The 26751-nt window shown below is 36.3% G+C and overlaps 1 protein-coding gene across 2 annotated transcripts in view; it reads right to left on the reverse strand.

The window, feature by feature from the left end:
- Positions 1-1456: 1456 nt before the first annotated feature.
- ppp1r16b (protein phosphatase 1, regulatory subunit 16B) overlaps positions 1457-26751 on the reverse strand; it is an 83062-nt gene continuing 57767 nt past the window's right edge. For both annotated transcript variants that reach the window (XM_044122403.1, XM_044122404.1), the window contains exons 4-11: positions 20482-20627; positions 18061-18164; positions 11245-11369; positions 6592-6720; positions 6429-6504; positions 6105-6234; positions 5856-5985; positions 1457-4951 (exon numbers count right to left, since the gene is read on the reverse strand). In XM_044122403.1, the coding sequence (XP_043978338.1) occupies positions 4478-4951; positions 5856-5985; positions 6105-6234; positions 6429-6504; positions 6592-6720; positions 11245-11369; positions 18061-18164; positions 20482-20627 (1314 nt within the window). In that variant the 3' untranslated portion in view covers positions 1457-4477. The remainder of the gene's footprint in view (positions 4952-5855; positions 5986-6104; positions 6235-6428; positions 6505-6591; positions 6721-11244; positions 11370-18060; positions 18165-20481; positions 20628-26751) is intronic.

Raw genomic sequence — 26751 nt, forward strand, 5'->3', positions numbered from 1 at the left:
AAAGCATTAGTGCTCCTCTAAACATTTGCCTGTAATGTTTTTAAAAGATCAGACAACTTGTTGATGCTAGGATTTTAATTAGGAAAAGCTTCCATATGTACCACAGCTCGCTGAGACAGAGAATGTGGTCAGGGCCATATGTCTTTGCATGTATACCTCCAGCAGCATACAAAGATAGATGCAATCCTTCATTTAAAATATAGATGTTTTTTTTTAAAGACACATTTAAAAACAATTTTTCAGTGATTAACACATACCATTAAAAAATAATAATACTAAAATTAGCAAAAAAAATAGCCAAAATTGATAAACTAGTGCAGATAAATGTCAGGATGTCTTTCTCAACTAGAATTAACAGTGAGGGGAAATGGAGGGATTTTAATTGAACAACAGTCTGAATTGGTCAAACTGACAACTGTAGGCAATTTCACAGATATGTAAGAACCACTCAAAGAGCTCTGGCACCTCTGATTTTGGGTCTGGATCTAAAAATGTTCAATAGTGTCTGGTTTCTACCATTGCTTAATTGTAGGCTTCTCTGCAACACATCTGTGAGCGTTTCTCTGTCTTCTTTCTGCATCCCTCCTTTTATAAACCCCAGTGAATGATTGGCATGCTTTTGTAATGCTGCTTCTGGATTCAATCCTTGCTTTTCAATGAAGTGGACAGAAGAACTGGGATCAGGGCCAGCTGGCCTGGATTCAGTATTGCTGAGGCACATTAGCAAAGACAGGCAACATGAGGGAGGTTAATGCAGTCCAGAACCCGAGTTTTCAGCACTATTGTTCTCCACTCAGTCTTTATGTTGTGGGTACACTTACTGTCCACTGAAAGAACTACTGATGAAAAGGGGATTTCTCTGTTCATTTGCTCTAACAACATCACAGACTGTAAGCTGATATAGATGTATGACAAATGAGTTTTGGGTTTTTCCATTGATTCCTTTTTTCAAATCCTTGAGCTGCCTGAGAGGCCACTGTTGCTGTTTAATGAGCGTACTCTGTCACACTCATTTAAAACGAGTAGCAGAAGCACAAAGGCTAAAAACAAAAAAATGAAATGTTCACGTGTGTTGTAATAAAACTGATTGGGAGGATCATTTTGGATTTTTTTCTCTCCAGAAAGTGCCTTGAGAAAATATTTGCTGGAAATTGGCAATTGATAGATGAACTGAATTAAATTGGAATAGAGGATGTTCAGAAAAAAAGATGAAAAGAAAAATCATTAAATGAGTGGCCAACGTTTGGCAAAAACCCCAACAGCTGTGTGGAAAGGAAGGAGACACAATCACTGCTTGTTGCACAACAGAAGACCGCTCTAGGGTGGATAATGCTGGCATCTAAGAGTGAAAACTACAGATATGTTTAGAAAAACTACTATTTACAAACATCATTTTAACTTAACGCTAGAAGAAAACCTAATTGACAATATTTGTTCTTTACCATTTCAGAGACCATTTAAAATTCTCAAAATATACAATTTATTCAAAATATGTTAATGCAGCCATCAATATATTCCAGTAATTACAAATCAGTAGTTTTTGTTCATCATTTCATCCTTAAAGACAACAGGGATTGCAGGAAAGAACAAGCATTAGTTCATGGCAAGTTTAACAGATTCTGACCCCTTTCTTCTTATAATGCTTTATAAAGTCAAAACTCAGACTGAGTTTTTAAAAAAATCATATGTGTACTCAGTTTAACAGTTTGGAGAAGCTCAAGTGTCATTGTATTTCAGGTGTAGGCAATAATATTAAATCTACAGTCACTAAAAACAAAATAAAAAAAAATACTTTTGTAAAAATCTTTTTTTTTTACTTTTAAAAAAGGAAGCTTTGTTGAATCAGAAAAATGATTCAGATTGACTCTGTTTTTTTTGTAAAAGAAAAAAAAACAAACAAGCTACAGGCCTAAAAGAATTCAACATTTTTGATCATGCAAAGAAATTGATCTCAGGATTGAGGGCCAACTAGGTGCATGCAACCGAATTATAATTACTAGATGACTTAAAAAGGGAGCTAGAATGTTTTCTGCATTCCAACCATGAATGTGCAGACATTGTTTATTAAGACAGGTGACTGTATCAGTTCCCCAACAGCAACAACACAGACATGTAAAGGCAAGCCATGAAAACAGATCCAGGAACACTGACACAAACATATTTACGCACTCCTCTGTACACTTATAGAACACTGTACAAGTAATTATAATGGGAAAACAAAAGAGCATAATGGATAAACTTACTAAAAAACAGGTGGATATGAAAGACAAACTAATCTAACTCTCCAAACCTTAATGCATTTTGTTTTCAACTCATCAAAGAGTCTTTGGCACAATTGAAACAGAGAGGCTGTAGGAAATCAAAAGGTATTAGTTAAGCATGTTTGGAAATACAGATTCTGAGAAGTAAATAAGAAGTGTGATACTATTTTTAAGTTTATTGTGAATCTGAAGTGGGTCATAAAAAGTAAACCACATCTCAACAGCAACAATGACGGTTTTTGGCAAATAGATGGGCAGAGAGGAGTGGCATAATTTGGGATCCAGCCTTTTTCTATTTTGCACATTCAAGAACTGCAAAAGGACTCAATTAGTTTGGGTAGTTCACTTTGGCCATTTCTGGCAATGTTAACCCCTCACTAATGTAAAGTTACTGTGGTAGTGAGCTAGGGGTGAATTTCAACAGCTTTTTATTGTTGTGTTGGCAACTTTTTCAAACCCATATACCTAAACCAATACACATTAGTTTATGTATTGAACAGGATGTCAAAAACAGAATTACTCTTTGTTTTCTTTCTTCCTCTCCTCCATTCCTCTGTACTGTTTTTATGAATTATAAAAGTAAACTGAAAAATACTTTTTATTTTCTGAAAACATTATAGATAAATGTATAATTTCATTTCATCAGTTTAATCTTTTGGAACGTCCCGCTAGCAGGAAGGCGTGGAATAAAAATGATAGACATCTGCTTTATTTTGAATCTGAAAATTCAGGTACAAAACAATGAAGGTTATAAAGGTGAAAAATGGAAAAGAGGTGAAATGACCAGCATCTGTGACATTGCCATCATGTTGACAGAAATTGAACCATATACAAATAAATTACATAAAGGAAATTTGGCATCAATTATGGCAATTAAAAACATATTCATGTACCATCTGATGGATGGATACTTGCTTGTTATGTGGAGAACGGCAAGGACTGTATTTCCAAAAATGTTGCACTATTCCTTTACTTGCATGTCTTATTTTAACTAGAATTTTGAATTTGAGCCATTATAGGGAGTTCTAATGACAGCATTGGCTTTTGAAAACTCTTACAGTAATTCACAACAATCTCTAATAAAAATACAGTAACTGGCAGACAGAGGAGCCACACAATGGCTGCCAGAAAAAAAAAAAGATAAAAAACAAATAACACTGTTATTCGTTGAGACACAAACAGAACCCCACCCTAACGAGACAAGTTTGTATTTAACAACACATACAGACGTCGGACATTAACTTATGTCTCTTCATCATCTGATTAATTTTTTTCTTTCCATGTAAAAAGGTGCTCATCTCATACTGCATTCACACTCTCCACATATCCAAATAATAAATACACTCAACTTTAAAGAGCTATAATGTTTTTCACATTAATCTCATAAATAAGGAAATGTACAGCAACCAAGTTTTCTTAAATTATCTATGGGGGTGAGCACAAAGTGGATTATAGAAAATACACAGCATGGCCTGTCAGTTAAGGGATCATATAAGAGGACGGTGAAATGTAGCCAACATGTTATTTTGACATTTTCAAACAGTGCAGGTGATTTACATTTGTTATCCATTGTGAAGAACACTTTTTCCATTAGTTAACACTGTTTTCTGGTATTTATTCCCTTTTACAGTTTAAATGCAAAGAGACTTAAAGACGTCATGCTACGTTTAGCTTTTCCTCAACAATCTTCCTTTAACCCTCCAGCATGGTGTTCCTGCACATTCAGAAATGACAAAAAATACAGTGATGCAGCTGAACTGTGACTTTGTCCTGCATGAAAATGTTTATTGACTTGATAGCAACCAGTTTGCTGGAAAAATACAACAAAAAGGGGCTGTTTCCAGCTCAGTTTGAGGGCGGAACATGCATCATGTTGGGGTATTTCTCTACTCCACTGCATCAAGATTTCTGACATGATTTCAAAACAAATGCCCAATTTCAGTGAATCTACCAATGTACTCAGCCCCATTGAACCAGTTTCTCCTGTACCTCTAAACTTCATCCAAACAACTCGATTCTGCTCTTTTCCTGCTTTGAGCAGGATCTCTCTGACCGCAAGAGAACTCGCACAGAATGGAAGTGCGCCTTTTCTGGACTGAGTTTAAGGTGGACAGAGAACAGGATGTCAAAAACAGGATTACTCTTTGTTTTCTTTCTTCCTCTCCTCCTTTCCTCTGTACTTTTTCAGTTTTGACAACAGGCCCATGTTCAAGAGGTTACGACACGCAGCAGCAGGTCCGCGCCTTCGGCTGCTCCTCCTCCAAGGGCTGTTTGAATTTGAGGAGGGGAGGATCGCCACTGGCTGGCGTGTAGTAAACTGCGTTGCCATTGGAAGAGACCAGTGGCATCCGAGGGTCCTCAGAGTAAAATTTGGCATCAGAGAAGGAGTCTGTGGAGCCGTTGCCGAGGTGGCCGTTGAACAAAGGATGATTCAACAGTTTGGCTGCTGCCCTCTGCTTCTTTAACTCCGACAATGTCTGAGGGCGCTCCCTCGGCGTAACGTCCTCCTGTGAAGGCAGGGAAGTGACGACTGCGTCCTTACAGGGCGTCGGTGTGCTGCCATTGGAGGGCGGTTGAGGTGGCATGGACGTCGTGGTTGTGATGATGCCATTCTGTTTGCCACTACCATCTTTGAGGACGGTGGGTGTCTTGGGCTTGTCTGGCAGCTCCACAGCTACGACAGGCTTCACCTGCAGAAAGTCGATAAAGGTTACTGTGATCCCTCTGAAGCTTAGTGCCATTTAGTCTATTCAAACCCCTTGAGCTTTTTCATATTTCATTACATTGCAGCCATAAACTCTAGTGTATTTTATCGGGACTTTGCCTGATACACAACACAAAGTAAAACAAAATGATGAGGTGGAAATATGGTTTTCAATATTTTGTACAAACAAAAATCTAAAAGAAAATGCTATTTTGGTCTGGACTTGTTTTAATCTAAGCCATTCCTTTGTAGCTCTGACTCTATGACCCTATGGTTGCTGTCCTGATAAAAGTCAACCTCCTCTCCATATAAAAATCTCTAAATCAAACACAGATGAACTTAATTTCCTAATTAGGTTACTTCTGAATGGTTGCACTGGATTTTATTCAGCTGTATCAGAATAAAGGGGGATTAACACAAATGCCAACAGCATTTTCAGATTTTTATGTTTTAAAAATCAAATTTTTTTCTTCAGACACAATTATGCACTTGATCTTGTCCAGAGGAAGTCAACTAAAAATACTAGAAATTAATTTTATTATGCATCTATTTATTTATACAATGTACTTTGCAGAAAATGCAGCTATTTATAAAACGTTTTAAAAAGGACCATGTTAAGTGACCATGGTTCACGTTTATTAACATAACTTTTTTGAGCATCTTACAGAAAAATCCCCTTCAGCTCATGACTTTTAGCATGTTTTGTTTTTCCTTTGTGGGTTTCCTCCTTTGCGGCTATCAGAGGAAGTCTTTATATCTTGACATACCAACAGTCAAACTGACATTTATGACAGATGGTTATCCTTCTTGACGTTTAAAAAAAATAATCATTTTAACATGAGGGAAAAATATACCACAAAAATTAGCTTCTTAGTGGAACAACTTCTCACCTGATTATTCTCCTGATCAGACTCTTTCTCCTTCTCCTCTCTTCCTCCCCTCCACACGATGGCCTCAGTTTCATACTCCTTGCGACACAAGTTGTGTCTGTCTGACAAACTAGCTCGCCGCACCACTTTTCTGTAACCACAGACAAATAAATAAATAAATAAAAAACAGAAAGTTATGTTAATCTTCCATCTCGATCAAACCCAAACCATGCAATAGCAGACTTGGAACCAGCAGAGGGCAGTACTAACCCACGACTGCCTGCACTGGAAGTTCTCCTGCACAGTGAGGTCTTGTGTTTGAGCTGAGACTTCATGATGGTGTCATGCTTGTGTTTCAGGTCCAGCAGGATGGCTCTGAACTCCTCATCCTCACACAGATCTTAAGTAACAAAGATGACGCACACTGTATGTCAATTTGGGCAGGGACATGAGATTAATTAAGATTAAGGCAACAAACAAAAAGTAAAGGGGTTAGCTTTCCTTAAAACTTTTAAACCAGTTCGTAATGTGAATAAATCCTTTATTTTAAGCATAAGAAAGTCCCTGCAGGGATGATTTGTCTTCTTAACATACCGATGGGCGTCTCCTCTAGGAAGGTCTTAGCACTGAGACTTGCTCCTTGTGACACCAGCAGCTCTGCCACATGCATCTGAAACAACCACCACAGGACTAAATGTCACTAACAGCTCAATGTGAATGCTCATCTTCTTCATGCTTCTTGCTGTGTTTGCTTTACCTGACCCCAGCACGCTGCCGCATGAAGAGGCTGCCATCCATCAGAGTCCCTCAGGTCCACTCGAGCCCCCGCCTCCAGCAGCAGCAGCTCTGCAGCCTGACCGTAGCCGTTTGCTGCTGCGATGTGGAGCTGCAAAGATGGATTATGGATAATGGATTTCTTTGGATTTTGGCACAATCAGAGGTTACACTTTGTTTTACACTTTGTTTTCTTTGTTTTAGTGTGTCTGTATGTATTTTATACTTCAGTCTTCTCTATTTTATAATCACATTGTATTTTATGATTGTGTATAGCACCTTGGTCCTGTTGGTGTATAAAGTGCTTCATAAATAAAGTTGATGATGATGATGATGATGATGATTGTGAAATTTTTGTCAAGGGACTTGGATATGCAGCAGATTTGCTCTAGTGTTTATACATTGTGGCTTAAGATTCCATGCACAAAGATTTTGGCAAAACTAATCTTTGCAACAGAGTACAAAAATTCCTGGTTTGTAAATTTGGGTGGTCCATTTTCAATCTAAAAAAATATATCAAAAGGCTCTACAATCAGTGTTGAGTAAAGCAACAAAAAGTAAATCAGTTATTGTTAGGAGCTTATCTGTGGTCGTTATGTTTCCTGTTTTGCTGGTTGCTATCAGGGATCACTAAAACAGCAGAACAGAGTTTTAAATCAGGCCATTGAATTCCAAACTCTTCTCATCAGACATTAAAAAAACATTTTATAGGCGTGCAAAAATGTTCAGAAACTATGTGAAGATTAGATTTCAGCTGAAAATAGGTACAGTAAGTCTGTTGTTTGCTTCAGTTAATATTCAAAGTCTCTCCACATGATCATGTAAAATTTGTTCAACAATCAAAGGGTTGAAAGTAATGGCTATAAAGAAGAGAATAGTAGGAAGTTGGCATATAACCTCTAGAAGGTTTCCTGTGCTTTTAATAAAAAATAACATGCATATTTTTTTTGATGCACCAAGTGCCTGACACAAATCTGTTTATTCATTTCATGATAAACATGGAAGAATATTAAACTAAACAGTTTGGGTTTTTATGAGAACTGAATTTTGTTTATTTAAGATAATACAATTAAAACATTTTTTACTCTTTTTCTATTTAGAATTTGACTGTGTTTTCCCAAACAAGTGGCCTCACCTATGCAGCATCAGCTGCTACTATGGAAACAGCATCTAAAGCTGACAGAGACATAAAATCTCTGTTGGTTTGTTTTTGTGTGTGTATGGATGTTATAACTCTGACTTATTGTATTTGTATCAACTCAGGCTTAGCTGATTTCAAACTTGGACTGAAGTTATCCTAAAAACCAAAAACAGCACCTCGTGCCAGGAAAAGGAAAAAAAAACCAAAGGGTCAAATTGAGAAATACCATGTAGCTGAAAAGGGCAAACAGAAGCATGTGAGGAATGTTGGGGTCATCCAGTTCATGGAGAGCTGATCTCTGTCTGCTTTTAGGATTATTTGGGGCGAGTGACTGAGACCTTCTGTTTCAAGAAGGAGGTTTATTGAGAGTTTATTATAATCGGGATGAAAAAACACAGGTGGTCTGTTATGAACTGTACAGAAAACAGAGATTTCAGGCTCACAAGAGAGGAGCAGATTATCTTTGGTTATACATGGTAATCATTATTCTCATCTCATTCACTAGGATTCCTCCTGTTTAAAGGAGGTGGTTCCTCTCCACTGTCACCACATGCTTGTTCAGGTTGATGGATTACAAAGTGAAATGCTCAAAGAAATTAGCTGGACTTCCTTTGGTTTGCTTTATCAACAAACAATAAAGGGTCAACTAAATTTGATTGTATTACAAGGAAATTTGGATTTATTGCATAAAATGTAATGTGATCAGATTAAATGACTCGGTTGTTCTGCAGTTATTTGGTTTGATTTGAGTTGAACTTGTTTGGTAACGTGCTTTCAGATTACCTTTATTGTGAATTAGCTTTTCATAAATAACTGATCTAAATTATGCTGTCAGAAGAAAAAATAAGTTAGTATTTTAAAATATGCTTTGAAAAATAGCGGTCTTTGCAATTTTCTTTTCTCCTGCTTAATTTTACTTCTTGCATAGAAAAGTTAAAACTTGCTGAATATCCACAACTCATAATTTCTGCTGGGTTTATTGCAGCAATTTGTCACCCAAAAATTAAGGGTTGCCTTGATTCACTTTTGTAAAGTAGTGATCTAACCCTGTAATTTTGATTCACAGTTAGAAAATTGTTTATGGAAGTGGAAGTACATTCATGGATCTCTATTTTACACTTAGTCAGCATCATTTATTCACAAATCTAATGAGTGCAGAGTGATTCTGCATATGAAAGCCAGTTAGAAGGTCTCAAAGATCATTAATGGTTACATAAAATAACTTAATAAAGTCTTTGTGGCTCCACAAGGAGAACTGAAAAATCTTTGACCCTCATGCGGTCCTAACATTCTGTTTACTCCCTTTGTCCTATGGGTTAAAAAAAAAACTGCCCTAACAAAGCCCCAAAATAAAGCAAATTAATTGAATTTTAAATCCAAACTCTATCTTGGATTATGAAACAATCTGTTATTTATCAATTCAATTGAATTTAATTCATTTTTTTATCATTTATTTTTGTTATACAATACAAAAAGACGATAAACAGTATTGCACTCTTTATTTATTTATTTTTACCACAAGCCAAGTGTTGCAGCAGTTTTCTTTTACACAGTAAAGGTTATTTTGGGATACTACCTTACTTCGCTATTTCCACCCAGTGATCCGTCACCATGTTTCCACATCGTAGCTAAATCCCCAATACGTAATGAAGACTTTATTTAGGTCCCTGACATTACATCCCTCTTAGGAAATTAAAGGTAGATGATTCTTTTCATGCCCTTTTCAGTGCATCACTGCACTGATCTGCTATGTTGGGGAAGCAGTTAATTCAGTGTACCTCTTAATACTGAAAAACTGATTTAATGCGTGAATAAAGCTTTCTCAGTCTTTATGCAAGAGCACACTTTCTGTAAATGGCTGAGCTACCAGAACAAGTACTGTCAAACTCTGTTCCAAAGAGTCTGTAAGTTATTAATCCACATAACAAGAATGTGTGCAAAAATGGCTACTTTTGTAATACATTAACATTCATTTGTTTTATGCTGTATTGAAATGGTCTTACATTGATTATTGACATGCATAGCTTTTTAATGCTTCAGGCTTCTTTACATTGCTGATGTTCATCACCAGATAACCAGCGTATGTGTAGAGAATTTTAAATCTCAGCTGATTCGCCTTAAGAAGGTTTTAATGAGCCTCTAATGCCCGATTAGCTCGGAAGGTTTTACAGCCTCCTGAGACGATGCTGTTGAGAATATAATCTTGAAAAGGTTAACGCGTAATGAAGAAATTCACTGAATATTTATACAAATTTTTTTAATTGTCTCTCCGTTGAAGTCCTGTGTGGAGAACTCAATTTGCATCCGCAACCAAATGACTTGCATGGTCTTCAAAACGACAGATTTACAGATCTGTTTTGATTGAACTTCAGACAGTCTTTTTCCAGCTGGTTTGTTTGCTTATTGGACCATCAGTGTTAGGGAACTTGGATGTGTAACAGCATATTTGGTTTCACACAAATTAACTGAACTAATAGCAAAAGCATTAAAGTACAAAGTAAATGTAAAGAAAAAAACAGGACAAAATGTCTGCTTTAACAGAGGTGTAGCTGCACAATATTAGGGAATGTATTTATGGAAAATATTGATGAATACTGAAATGATGTTATCAGTTACGTACTATTATCCCATCTCACTCTTCTTTTCCATCAACACAAATTTGTTCAGAACCAATTGAATGTAAATACCAGAGGGAGCAAAGGTTCTCTTACATGTCAACATACAAACTGTGCATGCCTTTATTTTTTTACTTTAGATATTTTGAAAATATTACATCTAAGTACTACTTTTCAATTGTAACATTGAACATACTGATATCACATTGATGACTGTGGTTCAATATAAGTGATAGAAGGGAACCAGCTGCTACTAACCCTCCTGTGTTTGATGAAAGCAGAAGTATTGGTGTACTTTGTTTCTGCATAGTTTTCAATTAGCAGTGGAACTTGATGGAATTTTTTATTCACGCCAACAGCTTAAAATGTGATTAATTGCAATTAATCACATTTTAACTGAAATTTGCCGTTTGCAGAAGTCACTTGTACATCAGATTTATAGGTGTACCAAAAACGTGTGGATTCCTAGGTTGCAGCTGGAACTTTTGTATGTAAAAAAAGCTGTTATTAATTGTGTTAAAATATGTAACGTGTTCTTTAGGTCATGATTCAGATCTCAGTGGTGTGGATGAGAATACTGGTAAACTAATAAATCCAGAGCTGCACCTCACAGCACTAGAACCAGGTTTTGCATACTCTCCATGTATGAGGTTTGTAATACCTTGTTACTAGTAGTAATGAGGAGTAGTTTGCTGAAGAGTTGCACTGAATACGAAGGTTTCAGTACTCTCATTGTTAGTTTTTATACAATAAATATTTGCTTAACTTATTTCTTTTTCCACTGATTGTACATTTTAACGCAGAAAGATTTATTTCAAATTATCCTTAAGTAAGACAAACCCTCACAGCCAACTAGTTATGCCTTTGAGCAACTTCTTACCAGCGTGGCTCCCTGAGAGTCCTGTTGGTTGATCTCGTCTCCTACTCTCATTATGTCCTGGATGTCTCCCATCATCTTCCTCTCTGTGGATGCCCGTGTCTCATTGATCATCTCTTGAGTGATGCCTGTGCAAATTGCAAACAGAAACATGCTTAATAAAAACCAGGAAAATGTTGCCCTCCAAACACAGCATCTATGATTGGCAGTAACACGTTTTTAAATTGCTCCAAGCTAAATTAAACTGATTTAAAGAGAAAGCCACACGCTCTATTTTTTTAATGTGCTGCAAGGATGATACAACAGCTCTAAGAAAAAGAAACATCAAATTTCACTTTTCTTTAATATTTGAATGGAATAAATGAGTAAACTGTTTACGAAGAGAGGATAATATATTAAAAAAAGCTTTTAGTTTGAATATTCAAACGAGATTTTACTTTAAGACATGGATGCATTATTGCCTTTCATGGAGAGGTGTACGGAAGACAAACCTGTGAAAATGGAACTCGCTCCAGAAATAAAAAGCAGAAGCCAACAGGTGCCACCTGACCATGCATAGTTTACTGTCAGGGTCTCAGCTCTATGACCTTTCCCATGACACAGACTTGCAGAAGCCCATCCAGGCATCTGAGGATCCACCTTCCTACCAAACGTATTTAAAGATAAACCTCTAGTTTATTTCACACTCTTGGCTGCAGCAGGAACCCACATACGACTCAGTGAGTGATTGTGATGAAAGCTTGACTGAATTTACAATCAGAGTCTCTGCGAGAGAAGCATATAAATCAGTGTTTTTTTGTTAGTTTCACATTTTTCCTCTTTTATGTTTTTTCACTTGTACTTGAATTGAAATCTTTCTCTTTAGTAATGTCACAAATTCTGCATACCTGTTGAGGGATTTGGCCTTTATGAGCCAGAGCTTGAAGATAAGAGAACTCTTTTCACTCAAGTAACAAAAAAGGAAACTATTTCTAATTCAAGGATGAATAATAAAAGCACAGCGGCTTATAAAAAAAAATAAAAAATCTGTTTTTTTGTTCCTCATGGAATGAGATTGTTGTAAATACATTTTCGTGATGGGAACAAATATTTGGATTATGCCTTTGATTTTGGTCTAATAGATTTCACTACATCCACAGTCTGCAATAAACAAAAACTCTACACTGTAAATCTGACTAGTTATATACAATCAGGCTTTTTATCGCAAAATTATAATATTTTGGTTAATTATCTTGTTAAAGATACAATATATACTTCACATTGGTACCACTTCTTCGCAGTTTACCTAAATGATGCGCAAATATCCCAATGGAATCACCTAAACTTATATACCGATATACCAATACTCTCTTGGCACCAATGAAGATTCACTCACCTCATCATGCAGAGTGCTTTAACTGTCTCCAACTGTCAGTGGTCTGATCGTTTTCTAATTAATTTAGCAGGGTTCTTATACACCAGATGTTGAGGTAATCAATAAATTTTGACAAAAAAAGGTGTCAGACAATAAGTAACTTTCTCTATCCTTGTGCTGTAGCACAATGTAAATGTTAAATCCTTCACTGAGATAAACATGGACTATGCAAAATGACTGCCAACTTTAAATCATGCACACATTACATAGATTTGATTTGACTAAATGTGATCCATATCTTTGAGCTTATGATAAAAGTAACACAACCTTACATGGTAAGATAAGAAAACAGTGACAGTATATTGTCACACTGTTATATATATATATATATATGCACACATGTGCAAGCAGTTCAAAACTTTAACATAACATTAAGGATGCACTGCCACCAGTGTCAGCAGTGACAAATTACTGCTGAGACTCAACACTTGAAAAATATGATCTGATAGCACTGCTGCCATGCAGCCAGGAGATCCTGGACTTTAATCTTGGTCTGGGATCGTTTTGCATAGAGTTTGCATGTTCTCCATGTGCATGCATGGGTTCTGTCCTTGTACTCTGGCTTCCTCCCACAGTCCAAAAACTGGACTATTAGAGCAAATGGTCTCTCTAAATTGATATTTGCTCAATTTAGAGCACCCCTGCTTTAAATTGTATGTGTGTGTGCATGGTTGTGGCTCTATGTTGCCCTGTAATGGACTGGTGACCTATCCTGAATGCCTCTCGCCCAAAGACTGTTGGAGATAGGCACAACCTGCCTGTCTGGATGGGTGGTGGTGGGAAAACCCCGTAAGAGACCCAATAACTATTGTCAGTTCATATTGTGTCTCAAACATATAATACACATCTTTACAGCTACACATCTTATGTGTATTTGATAAAAACGTGACTTGTTAATGCTAGATAAAATTTAATTAAGGAAGAACCAAACCACTCCAGTTTGTGTTGTGGCTGGTCAACTAGACTCTGTCTTCTTGACATACAGGTAGAGAGATCGCCTCATTATCACTGCGACTCATTGCAGATCATCTCTTCTCTACAGGGGGAGGATCAAGGCAGAGTCGGATCAGTCGATGCTGCATATTAAGAGCTCTGTGTGTTGGGGACAGGCTGTGTGTGTGCCTGTCCCTGCAGTGTCTCTGGAGATAGAAGTCTTATTCCTCACCGCTGTACAGAGAACATTACAAGAGCAATTAGCAGAGCTGGACTCCCTTTGATCAGTGTAATAATCATTCTTCTCACCTACTGTACCGCTATCTGCATTCTGCAGCTCCACTGATCTTTTTGTACACTGAGAAGCTAATTTTTGAGTGTGTGTTCACCCTCTTCAGACCCCCGGTTAATTTGTGCTTCCATCACTGGCTCCAAACCAGGATCCAGCCAACACAAGGTGGCATCATGTGCCCCATTTATACGGTTAACAGAAAACCAAAGCTATTAACCCTGCTCTTGTTTGCAAGACAGAGCTTATCATAACAGAGTTTTCTGACCTTTAATTATCTGAGGGAATATGAAGAAGATTTATGATGCTCCAGCATCCTCTTGCCTCCACAGTGATGTTTACCACCAACCAGTCCAGTGATTCATTTACTTGGATGCTGAAGGGCACCTTTGCATCCTTTACAAGCATGCAAACAAGCTAAACAACTTCCCACAGACCTACACATGTGCAGCCATGGTAAAAAAGAAAGTACCCTCTACTTATTCTGTATGTGTCCAGGGGATTTTCCACAAAATGTTTAATTATGTTATGTTGAAATCTGGGATGTGCAGTTCTGCACATTTGGTTTTGAAATGTAATAATATCAAAATCTAGAGAACGTCAGATTATTTATACATTAAAGGCACAGAAGTGACAGAGGGATGACATATCTTAGTATAACTGTATATCACATAAAAGAAACCTGTGTAAGCAAAGAAAATGAGCAGAAAAAGGAGCTGAGGTTCAAAGAAAAACTGAAAAATCTTTAAAAAGCTTGAGGATTATATGAAAATCTCACTCTCTGGAGGCAAGAAGTTCAAGGTAGCTTGCTTTTTACACAGTACAGTAACTGACATTCAGTCTCAAAGTTTATGTCCTTAGTTGCCTTCATTGATTTTATTTAAATTTAGAAGCACATAAAACATTAAGCTTTCATCACTTTGCAGTGTCAACTAAGATGGTCCTTTTCACCTTTTTTCTGAGCAAACCAACATTTTTCCATTCAGATTTTAGCGGTCAGCTTTAGAGATGTGATTCCTGCCATATTTCTTACAGTTCTAATCACTGTGTGTGAATAAATAAGTCTGGGTCTCTGTTTGTGGCAGTCTGAGTTGATTTAAATTTCTTAATTACTGCTATACATATGTGCAAGTACAGTAAGAAAGCCAGATTATAGTATTCAAATGCACCTAGGGAGAAGGACCTTGCAAGTTTGGCTACATGTTCACTGCCTTGATGGAATTAAAATTAAAATGTTTAGCCATAATAGTATCATCACATTTGGAGAAAAGAGGGAGAGCCTTACATCCCAAGAACATTATAATGTGTGAGCATTTTGCTGCAGGAGTAAAGCTCATTCAGACCAGTTCTGTCTGGAGGAGTAGGATTTTCTACAGATCACAGGAATCTGTTCTGTACTGGAAGTCTGACATATACAGAGTGAAAAGGAATGATGAGAGTACAGTCCCCTGTGGTGCTCCTGCATTTCTGACAACCTGCTTCATTTATTAACCACCAGGCATTTTGGCATTGTGGGAATTTATATAATTTTGATAATCCTAGCTAATGTAAAACAAAAAAAATGCTTAATCTGATTTATTATTTGTAAGAAAAAGGTTATGTGTCGTTAGATGTAGTTTATGTAAATATATAGTTTCGACTGCATTTCAGCAACAGAAGAATAAGAATTCATCTCAAAATGTATTGCCCTTCAAGCACTAGGATTCCTCCGTCACAACAATGCTTGTAAAGGTCAAATATCCAAATATCTTCAAGTCAGTTTGTGGGGAAAGACAAAAACCTTCAAAGATCCTCTTTGGAAGAGGAAACACTTTTCCCTCACACCCTATTTCTGTTGTAAATACGACACAATGCCATATCCTGTTTATACAAACTCCACATTTGCAAGTATTGAAAAAAAAATTCAGTGTTTAATGGACTTTAAAGGCTAACTATTTCCTGGCGGGTGGCAGGAGCTTCCTGAAATCTCTGTTCCTCCAGCAGATGCTCCTCGTTCTGGTCAAGTCCAGGATGCAACTCAATGGGCTTATTTTTACTCGTTAAACTTACAAAACTCAGCCAAATTGCTAATATATCTACAAAAATGCTAATCTGCTCTTGCATTAGGTTATATTTCAGCAGCCAAAGAACATGTCTCTAGTCTTCTTAAATGCAAAATTGCTGCCAACAAGATTTTCTTCCTTTACCGGCTGTAGTCACACATGGCAGTCTGTAAATGTCATTATTTACCCAAGAAAAAAAAAAAAAAAAAACATTGACAAGCCCTTATGTGGATTTTACTCTAAGCTAAATAAAGCCGTATCTCGCCAAAGCACATATTTGAAACACATCACGCCCCCCCTCCTTCATTCTTCCTGATCTGCAGTCTGTTTTGTCAGCACTACTCTCCTTGAGCTCTCTCTCACCAATATCACAGACAAACTGTGCCGGCTGCAGCTGTTTACTGTGCCGCAGCATGAATATACAGCCTCCTAATCTGCATCCCATTGAGAGAGACAGAACACGTGAGGTGTGAATACATTAGGAGTTTACCCAGAGAGCCGGTCCTAAATCTGAGCGAGACTCCAAAAAGCTGAGTGTGGTCTCAGCTCTGCTGCTGGTTTTTTCTGCAATCTGTACCTGTGGAGCCCAAACCTACTTCAAGCTGCAAAAATTGCTGAATGCATCCTGTATAAAGCGGATTTATACTAAAATAATCTAATGAACAGCTTCGTTAGTAAGTAACTGATGGGAAAAAATATATATATAAAATATATATATATATATATATATATATATATATATATATATATATATATATATATATATATATATATATATATATATATATATATATATATAACCAGAGGTTAAAAGGTTAGAAAGGTAAAGAAAGAAAGAAAGAATGAGAGAAAGAAAGCATTTCCATCCTATTTAAAACCCCTTTCATAACAGTAAAGGAAGTAATTTAATTTCAAAATATAATTTTAAAAAAAAGGTAGATGCTGAAGATAACATCAACATAAACATTTCCCATTTGAGTAATGTTTGAAGTCTTCTGAAAGATACAGAAAAATATTTTGCATCAGTGATGTTTGAATTTATTTTAAACCATTAAAGGTTATTTCAACATCTTTTACTGGGTGTTTTCTGCAGAGTCCATCTTTGGGAATTAACAGCTCCCTTCAGATTATAGTTCCGTGATAAACACAAGCACACACATTTTCTTCATGGCACACTATTGGAGGCATATGGTAATTACTCACAAGGGATATTCAAATGAATGCACTCACATCAATACATGGACGGTGCGAGTGCTTTAAATAGAGCCACTATGAAAAGACAGTTTTTGGGATTTGATCTTCATGCAGATGTTTTCACATTTTTACATCAATAAAATTTGATCCATTGCATAATGAGATACTTGACACTTTATTTAGAAACATGATCCACTCACGTGTTGTGAATGTGAAAGGACATCAATAATTTAACTTTACCAGCATTTTAGAGTTTTCAAATTGTTTTGAGTTTTTATCCTTTTTCGATTTAATGCCTATATCTTTTGATTATTCTTTGTATCTCTATGTTTCTATTTGTGTTTATGCAAATTACTCAATAATAGTTCATTTGTTTCCAGCCATTGTTTCAGGGATAACAAGACTGTATATTATTCCACTTATGAAATGCCTTGAAGTTGCTTAGTACTAAGGTTTAAGTTATTTAGTAAAATATCTAAGTTTTTAAACATATTCCCCAAAGATAAATAACTATACTTACTTAAAAATCTGCAGTGATGGTATGAGAGACTTTTTATCCAGTATTTTATAAGCTTATCCCTTCCTTCTGTTAGAATGGCTTTACAGCAGACCTATGTATTTAATTTTTAAAATATTTTTCACATTTTTAATGTAATTTTTTTTCCTTTGTCTTTTTATTTTCTTTTAACTTAAAACTGCTTAGAGTAGAAATTAAACAAACCAAAGAAAATAGAAGGAATAGTCTCAGTATTTAATATTACTTCATCAATAAGAGGATTAGTTGATTAATTATTGCTGTTAAAAAAATAATTAATTGAACATTAAAATTATGGTATTCTACTCGATGACATAATCCTGTGCAGTCTATTCAAACCATTCATTCCAGCTATACTCAAAAATTAGTGTCTTCTTCAGATTCTCCATCTTTTTTCATTTTCACAGCCTACCTCTGTTGGCCATGGCCGTCTCTATGATGTCCAGTGTCGGGTCGTCCTCACACAGGTCATAGGGCATGTTACCATCTGAGTTGACTGCCAGAAGATCTGCACCACTGTAGGTAATGAGCAGGAAATGAGAAATACATAATATTCATTTGTGTGGATTAAACACTAAAAAATGTCTAATATACTAATGAAAGCTTCAGCTGATAAATGTTCTCCACAGGTGAATAAAAAAATGCTGAAAGCTCATCGTCACACTGACCTAAAAAGTAAGAAAAGAAGTAATTTGATGACAAAAATTATGTTAAATAACATCAATAATATAAATAAAATGATAAAACAGATATTTGCTCAGTACAGCTTTCTGTCTTCATAAACAGAAACAATGTGGGTGTGAGTAGTTTGTTCTCACTTCTCTGAGGTTACTTTTTGTGCCTGTGCATGTTTTGATGTTATATCTTCATTAAGCTGTAATTAAAGCCTAATAAAAGCAGTCTCATTAAATCCTGATTAAAAATGTCAACGTGTGAGTCACACTATCCCGGCCATTCACGGTTAATTTAGCTGATGAAGACAGGAGCTTGTGTCAGCGCTACTGGATTATTAAAAGCATTTTCATAATAAAGATGGACGGCAAGTCAATCAGTGGCTGTTCTTCTATGACATCATGTCCAAGGACAGGACAGAACTCATCATTATATATGTCAAATGTGTCCTCCTTTGTTTTTTAGAAAGAAATCACACATTTCTGCCATGAATTGATCCTTTTTTCTTTGTTTTGGTCTATTTTTTATGAATATCCTATTTTCCATCACGTTATTAAAGTGGGATTGCATTTTCCTCCACTGCTACATACATTATCATCCATTTTGTCGCTCCGTAGTGAAGCCAGTGTAATTTTTGTAGACAGAAAATTGTCCTTTTTCCTACAAGGAAGTCAAGGGAAATGAAATCAGGCTTCCAAAAATTGCTTTTTTGTTATCCACAGCTGCATATAAACCTAAAAACACACAAGCTTAAAAATGTACCATATTTTCTACATGGGCTCTGTGAATCCCGGCCTTATTGGATCTTCAAGTTCAGCTTCAAACTGATTAAAAATTTCTTTGGATTTTCTCTTCTACTTTAAGATAAAAAACTAGCAATGGGTGACACTAACCCAAAATGTTATTGAATTTATTGCAAAATAAAAGTAATCATTATAAAAAAAAGCTTCACAAAATCTGATCAATCTGATCTGATCAAAACTTACCTATTATCAAACTGTAATGTGTTATTTACAGCTACATTAAACCAATACAATAAATTAATAATAATCCAATTCCCACGATCAGTTTTGGAGGTTAGTGAGTTTTAATAATTAAGAGTTTATTGCTAGAATCAGAAGATGATTATTTCTTATTACAACATTTTTTAAAATTTCAAAGCAATTATAACTGATGCATTCCACGCAGAAACCGAATATGTAAATCCCTAAGCTACCTACATTATTTTATCACTATATCTAGTAAGTATTCATCACTGTATACCTCCTTATTTTGTTGCTGCTCTGTCGTGTGCATTTTAGTTCCTTGCTGCTATTGTGGCTCATTCCTACATAGATTCCAAAACCAACGTTTTTGTGTGATTTTCTGTTGTATTTGAGCTCAACTCAGGCGCTTTTCCTGTATTTTACTGGTGGTTGAGGAGCTTCTACAGTATGTACCCTCTGTAGGCTGTGCTGGAGAAGCCCTCCAACTGCAGAGACAGCCCAGTTAAATTATTTTGCACATTCAGCAGAAAATATCTGGCACTCATGCATGAAAACAGCTGAGCTCAATGCATTTAAAGAAAAGATTTTCTTTAACCCTTTAAGAATGCTGGCATCTTCAACCATAAGAGTTATTGAACATTTATAATATTTGTTTAAAGGTGTGGATGCTTTAACTTATTTCAAGTGATATCCATATTACATATTATTAAAGACTCAATATCTGGAGGAGATAATATTTTATTCATGTCAAAAAATTGCAAACTACATTAATGTTATTTTTAGACTATTTTTTCAGTTATTGATCTGCCAAATAATGGTCACAACCAATCAAGGGGAAAATGGCCCATTTCGATCTCTGGCTCGTTTCTCTAATTATTAGTTAAGACCTTAAGCGCTACATTGACTTCCTTATGACAATTTACGTTTGCAACCATATCTAGCTCAACCACAGATTGGGGTTTTTATGTCTTCAGAGAGTTTGTGTAAGCTGTTCAAACTTAAATGCATTTCCACTTATTTGGCTTTTTCAACACAATTAATTTAAACTACAACAATAAAAGTCCAAGATTAAGGATCTGGAGGAAACATTTCTGGGCATCACCGAAGTCATGCTTTTTTTTTCTCCGACATAAGAAAAGAAACACCCTTTAAACTAAGGTTTCTACATGACTCACTGTGCGATGAGTATTTTGACAAGTCCTGCGTGGCCACAGGTCGCAGCAGCATGCAGCGGCGTCCACAGTTCGTTGTCCTGAGCGTTAACGTTTGCTCCACGGTCCAACAGCAGCTTCACCATCTCCTCATAGTTGTCTATACAACACTGTGTGGGGGGAAAACGAGGGATAAATATTCCTGTCATAACACTGATAAATGCAAGAGCAGTTCTTTAAGGATTTAGTATGTCACAATAACATTTAGGGTAATGGAAAGTTACATAATTTTTCAACATTTATCATCACATTATTTCCTCTTGGATATTTTATATCAATATTGAGAGACTGAAGAACAGCAAGAAGGACAAAATATGTTTGAAGCTGCTGTTCTTATTGAGTCACTCTTAACTTGATGTGAAAACTTCTGTGCTTAACTGATGTGTTTTAGAGAAAAACTTTCACATCTGTGTGGCACAGATGAAGACTGACTAAAAAAAACAGTCAGACAGTGTTTCTTCACAAGACCTTTAGTGGCATATTGCTGGGTGGAAAACTGAGAACACATTAAGCCAAGCTGGAGACACTATTCCTACACATCAGCCATTGTGTGGGCTGCTTCCTGGATCCCAGACAAAACTGGAAAAGCACCCAGAACTCACACCCATCCACAGAAACAGACAAAGGCTTGGAGGGGGAGGAAGCCTTGTTAAGCTGGGTGTGAATGAGAGGCTGGGAGGAGATGTTTCCATAAAATCTGTCAGACAAACTGTTGTTTTCTTCTACACTGGAGCCAGTTGATGTGAGCGTGGCTCAGTCAAGGCACAGAGCAAAGACTGAGAAAGAAAAACAAGAAAATAAGAGACTGCAAAAAGCAGCAGTGAAGGATGAGATTACTGTGTCACAGAAGGGCAGAGCCAGGCATGATATGAACACTCAAAGGTTTGAAATAAAAACCTTTCTAGAGGTCTCTGTTGTCATCATCGTACCATCTTCAGTCAACTCGACTGATGTGATCTTCCTATGCTCTGTGCTAAGATGAAGTAAGACATTCGTCACAATAAAATGCTGACAATCCTGTTATTAACCATGAATGATTTCAGTGAAGATAGAGAAAGAACTGAGACGGGGAAAAAAAAGAGAAAAAATGTTAGTAGGTAAAAACAAAATACTGACAACTCCTCATAATACGAACGTATACATGAACGGGAAAACATAGTTACGCTAAAGTAAACGGTGACAGACTACTTTGTCGATTATTTTGGTTTTTTTACATGTATAAACGTTGCATAAGATGTGGCAGAGTTATTTTATTTAATAAATGTACAGCTTTCTTTTAAAATCTAATAGGTGAAGAAGGCCTTGTTTGTCCAATGTATTTCAGATATATGTCTAGAGAGTTGCAGGTACCAGCAAAAGGTAGATCTACAAAGAACTGTCTCAGATTTTCTCTGTAAAACAGCAAAGAATAACCCTTTGTATTGATTAAGTTGTATTGTTCTGTCACATAAAACCACAGAAAAATACACTGAATTTTTTAATGTGAAGATTTTCAAGATTCTATATTAATGAGTTACAGCAACATTTAATTTCTCTTTTAGATTAATAAACTATTCTTGAATTTGAATTTACAGCCCGTCTGTAAACTAAAGAACAAATTCACAATTTTATCAAGATGAAGAAGTGCAATAGTTTGTTTTTTTTCCCCCTTAAAGCCAGGTGGTGAAAGGAGCAGACATTAAAACTAATAAGATCATTAATCTATTTAATATCTGTGAATGGCACTCAGTTGTTCTGCAGCCCCTAGAATGAACAGCAGTAGCATTTTACACACTCATCATAAAACTTCTTTGGTGCAGAGAGTGGATGCTTCCTTTTACAAGGTTTTTACAGAAAAGATGAGCTGTGGTGCAATCACTAGAGGTTTGTCATGTCTGAGAAGTGATAGCAGGGTAGAAAATAAAAAAACACAAAAGAGGAACAAAGATATTTTAAAAAAGCAGACAAAGATAGACACATGAATGTCAAACAAGAGAATGCATAGAACCAGCTTGTATTATGAGTCAGATGTAAAAGATTCAGGAGGAATGTTTGGCTCCGACCATTTCATTCTCTTCTAAAACAGAAAAAAAAATCACCTCTTTTCAGGACAACTTTTGCTGCACCTGTGACCTCTGCTGTCCTATGCTCATATAAAACTGTGTCCACCTAAAACAACACTCAGCAGAAACGATGCTATGCTCATTCAAAGCTACTTGCACAGAGCATTTATTATTTGAAGATGTTGTGGGTGACGAATACATTCAGCACAAGCAAAGGAATGAAATGACTGAGAGAAATGAGAAATGGCACACGACTGATTGACATATTTCCTCTAAGCAACACATTTCCTCGGGTGTCGATGTAACTTAAGAGTTTCTATTTTAACCTATGAAACTACAAAAAGGTCATATCAAAACAAAAGTCTTGCTTTGTTATGACAGTTTAGACGGATGCTAAACTGTCTAAGAGGAACCATAAAACAGCTTCATTTGAAGTCTGTGTTGAAAATGCAAATTTCAACATAAATTTTATAAACAAAATTTTACCCTCATAGTGATCTCTGGTTATAGACTGAAAAAACTAAATTATAGATACAAGTGTCTGAAATTACAGTAGTTTTCTCTGCAGTGTGTTTTTTTTTTTTTTTTGTTAGCTTTTTTTAAAATTTATCTTCATGTAAAAAAAAAGAAAAACAGGAAAACTGAAAAAAACAGTTCATCATTCTTCTACAGCAAATATTGTAATTTAATGTCTTTTTGAAATGCTGAGCTTTGTCACTCAACTGTTCTCAGCAGTGGAAATCCAGACTTCTACTCAGAGTTATATGATGTTATTTAGTGAATATTCTGAGATCAGCATTATAAAAATAAAAAAAAGAGCAGGAAGACTGCATCTGTGTGCATTCAGAAGCAGAACTGGCGGTTTAAATATGTCGACTGCTTCCTGTGCTCACGACGGAAAGAAAAACCAGGTTCAAAGCAGAAGAGAGTGAGTCACGCATTTCCTTATTTCAGCATTTTAGTGTGGTTGTCTGATGCTGTTTAAATGGCAATTTCATAAATTCATAACAAGCAAACATGATCATACTCTGATCATGTAGTATTCTCAACACATTCTCAATGTAAAAACATAATACAACCTGAAAACCATCACAAAAAGATAAGACTTTTAACAAGAACCGCAGAAAAAAACAAATGATTTCAACACCCTCAGAGTCCAGCCTACTGCTTTTGCATGAAAGATATTATCAAAAACTACCTAGGAATTAGCAACCTACTTGCCAGATAAAAATCTAGGTTAATTTCTTTTTGAAAAAAAAAAAAAACGTGTAAAACCCGGCCCACCTGCTTGCTAAATGCTAGGATTATTGCTTAGTTTTTCTACAAGAAGAAAAAAAGGACTTCAATCTACAAACTTGCAAGAAAAATGGAAAGAAATAATCTGCAATTTATGTAAAGTACTGACAAAGGGATGGAAGTGTGGTCCAAACAAAAGCTCAGATTATCCCAGAGTGGCTGGAAAACAGCAGCAGCAATCTTGGCTGGTGTCATCTGTGGGCAGAGAGGACTGCGAGGAGCAGGCTGACGAGGAAACAAGGCTGACACTTGGAGTTTTAAATGACTAAAATTGGTTTGAGGCCACAGCTGAGATGGCTGAAGGCAACAAAGACTGCACTAAAGCTGAAATAGTGATGCTTTAAGAGGCACAGGGCCAGGTGAGAAAGCTTACAGCCCCGACTGAAATGAGCTTAAATGGGCTTTAAATTTTACCAGAGCTTAACAAGCGAGTGCAAATCACTAAGAGTGATGGGAATCTAAGGTTCGGCTGCTGGCAGACAAGACATAAGAAGGCTAGATTGTTAAATTGAACATTGACAAGCAGCTGAAACACCAGAGGAACACCTGAACTCAAGGGCAATTTGAGCCAATCCTGCAATGTTATTCGTCTGTCTGGAAAACAAGTGCCTCTCTAAAAAATGAAGACACAGATTTATGGTGTCTTTTGTGATTCATACAATTTAAATATGAACATAAATTTTGCCCTATTTTGTGAGATTTTATGCTACACACCAATACAATGTGCTGCAAAAGCGCAAAATAAATGTAATATGGTTAGAAGATTTTAAAAGTTTAAATAAAATAAAGTCTGAAAAGTGTGAAGTGCATTGCTATTCAGCAGCCTAAACTCTGATCCCCTTTTAAATTACATATGTCAAACTCAAGGCTGCCTTCAAGATAACAGTTGTGTACTTAAATATTAAAGTGCTTATTACACTTTTCATATTTTCAACTGTAAAATAAATTTGAAACCCATAATTTCCTATTCATTAGAGCCATGCAATAATTTGCTCTACCGTTTTATATGAAAGAGGTCGCAAGTCAAGACTTAAGAAGATGATGCTGCAAAGCTTGTGGTTGCTCAAACTTTGAAATAATGCAGAGCAGAATTACTGATGAAAAGACCAAAACCACACAGGAGGCAGAGGGAAAACTTCACAGCTCAACATGATTAAACTCTGCAGATGATCCATTAGAGCCTGTGGAGTCTGTCATGTCTGCATACGTATTTCAGCACTAAAATTGCAGAAAAGAATGCTTTCTAACATGGCTCCAACAGTGATGTTCTGGGTCACCGTGTACACACAGCCACACCGGGGTCACACACACACACACACACACACACACACACACACACGCAGCAAAATACAAGAGATTACAGCTGCATAACAGCAGAGTCGCTAAAATATAGGACAACATGAGGCAGGTGAATTTAGGAGCAGGAACTGACAAAAGAAAACTGCTACTGGATTACATTTTTATGTTGAATCAGATTATCCTTCTGATTTAAAAAGTGGAACATATCACAAATAAATCCAGCACTGAACGGAACTGCAGTAAACTCAACCTATCTGGACTGTTTTCTTATCTGTTTAGAATAACCAAACTGTTTCACTTGTTCACTAAATGAACTTGTTTCAGTTATATTTTCAAAGACAAAAGCAAATCAGTAATTTATTTAAGTCTGGACAAGAGATGCTTTGGCATGACCCTAAACAGAGTTCATGCACAAAACACTTCAGCAAGGATGAAACCTGTAACTAGTTAAAATAATTCTGCAAAGACCATGTGGGCCAAAACGTAAAAACGTAGAACAAATTATCCCAAACACTTTGCAGGTGTTGCTGCTTCTCAGTTTGGATTATTAAGTTTAATGGTCTATTACTCTTTCACAAAGAACCAGGTTGATTTGAATTGTTTTCTTCTGTTATAAATTAAATCAACATTTGAAAACTGCATTTTGTTATTTCTCATGGTAATTTTGTCAACGTTTTTGCCTTTTTAAACTTAAATCACACAACAAGCCGTTTTTAAAAATGGAGTTAGGGTAAAAAGGAACAATAAACCATGACATGAACACTAATTTTGGGGCTTAGTCTTGAATGTGCGTCGTGGATGATTTTCAGCAGATTTAATTCTGCTTTGCTGGTGGCCTTTAAAATAACCATGGCACAAATAATCCATCATATTATTTTGACTACAGAGGCATTCATGTGGCTTTGGTTACAGTGGAAAAAAATGCTGAGGAGTTTTTATTTCTGATTGCTTGTATTGTATGTTGTGTGTGTGTTGCAGTACATGCTGTGACCCTGTAACCCATTTTTTTTTATTAATGTCTCATATCAGACAGGTGAGAGCAGGCCTGGATAGATATGACAAACCGTCTAAAGAAACAGATCCTGAACCTTTCTTCATTTATGTTGCTTTTTGTGGTCACATCATTCCTCATGTTCTGGGGGCCCAAAACTGTTTACACTAGCAGATTGTAAAATGTGTTCTGAATGGATATGTACTGAAACTTTAGGAAAAGAATCCAAATGTCCTTTCCATTTGGTGTTCTCTAGACAATATATTTGTGGCAGTTACTGTGATATTTACGCTCTAAAAGGGTCAAAGCTTGCACCCAGTGTGGAGTCAAGCCCATCCAAACAGCGTATAATCAGGAACATTGGAAGCTGAAAGGTCATTCCAATTTCTTGGCTCTGTTTAAAACAGCAGCCTCACCAGTGGTGACTGATGGACTTCAATTTTCTTTTCCGTTGTTCATTTCACTGCCTCCCGGCTGGAGTGTGAATATTAGGCTTTGCACAGCCAGAGGGGAGAAGAGATATGACTGCGTTAGCTCAGGCAGAGAGAAAAGGATGGAACCAAATGAGAAGAGAGGGATGGAGAAGGGATAGAAAGCAATCAACAT

The sequence above is a fragment of the Gambusia affinis genome, linkage group LG07, assembly GCF_019740435.1.
Source record: "Gambusia affinis linkage group LG07, SWU_Gaff_1.0, whole genome shotgun sequence".
Lineage (NCBI taxonomy): Eukaryota > Metazoa > Chordata > Actinopteri > Cyprinodontiformes > Poeciliidae > Gambusia > Gambusia affinis.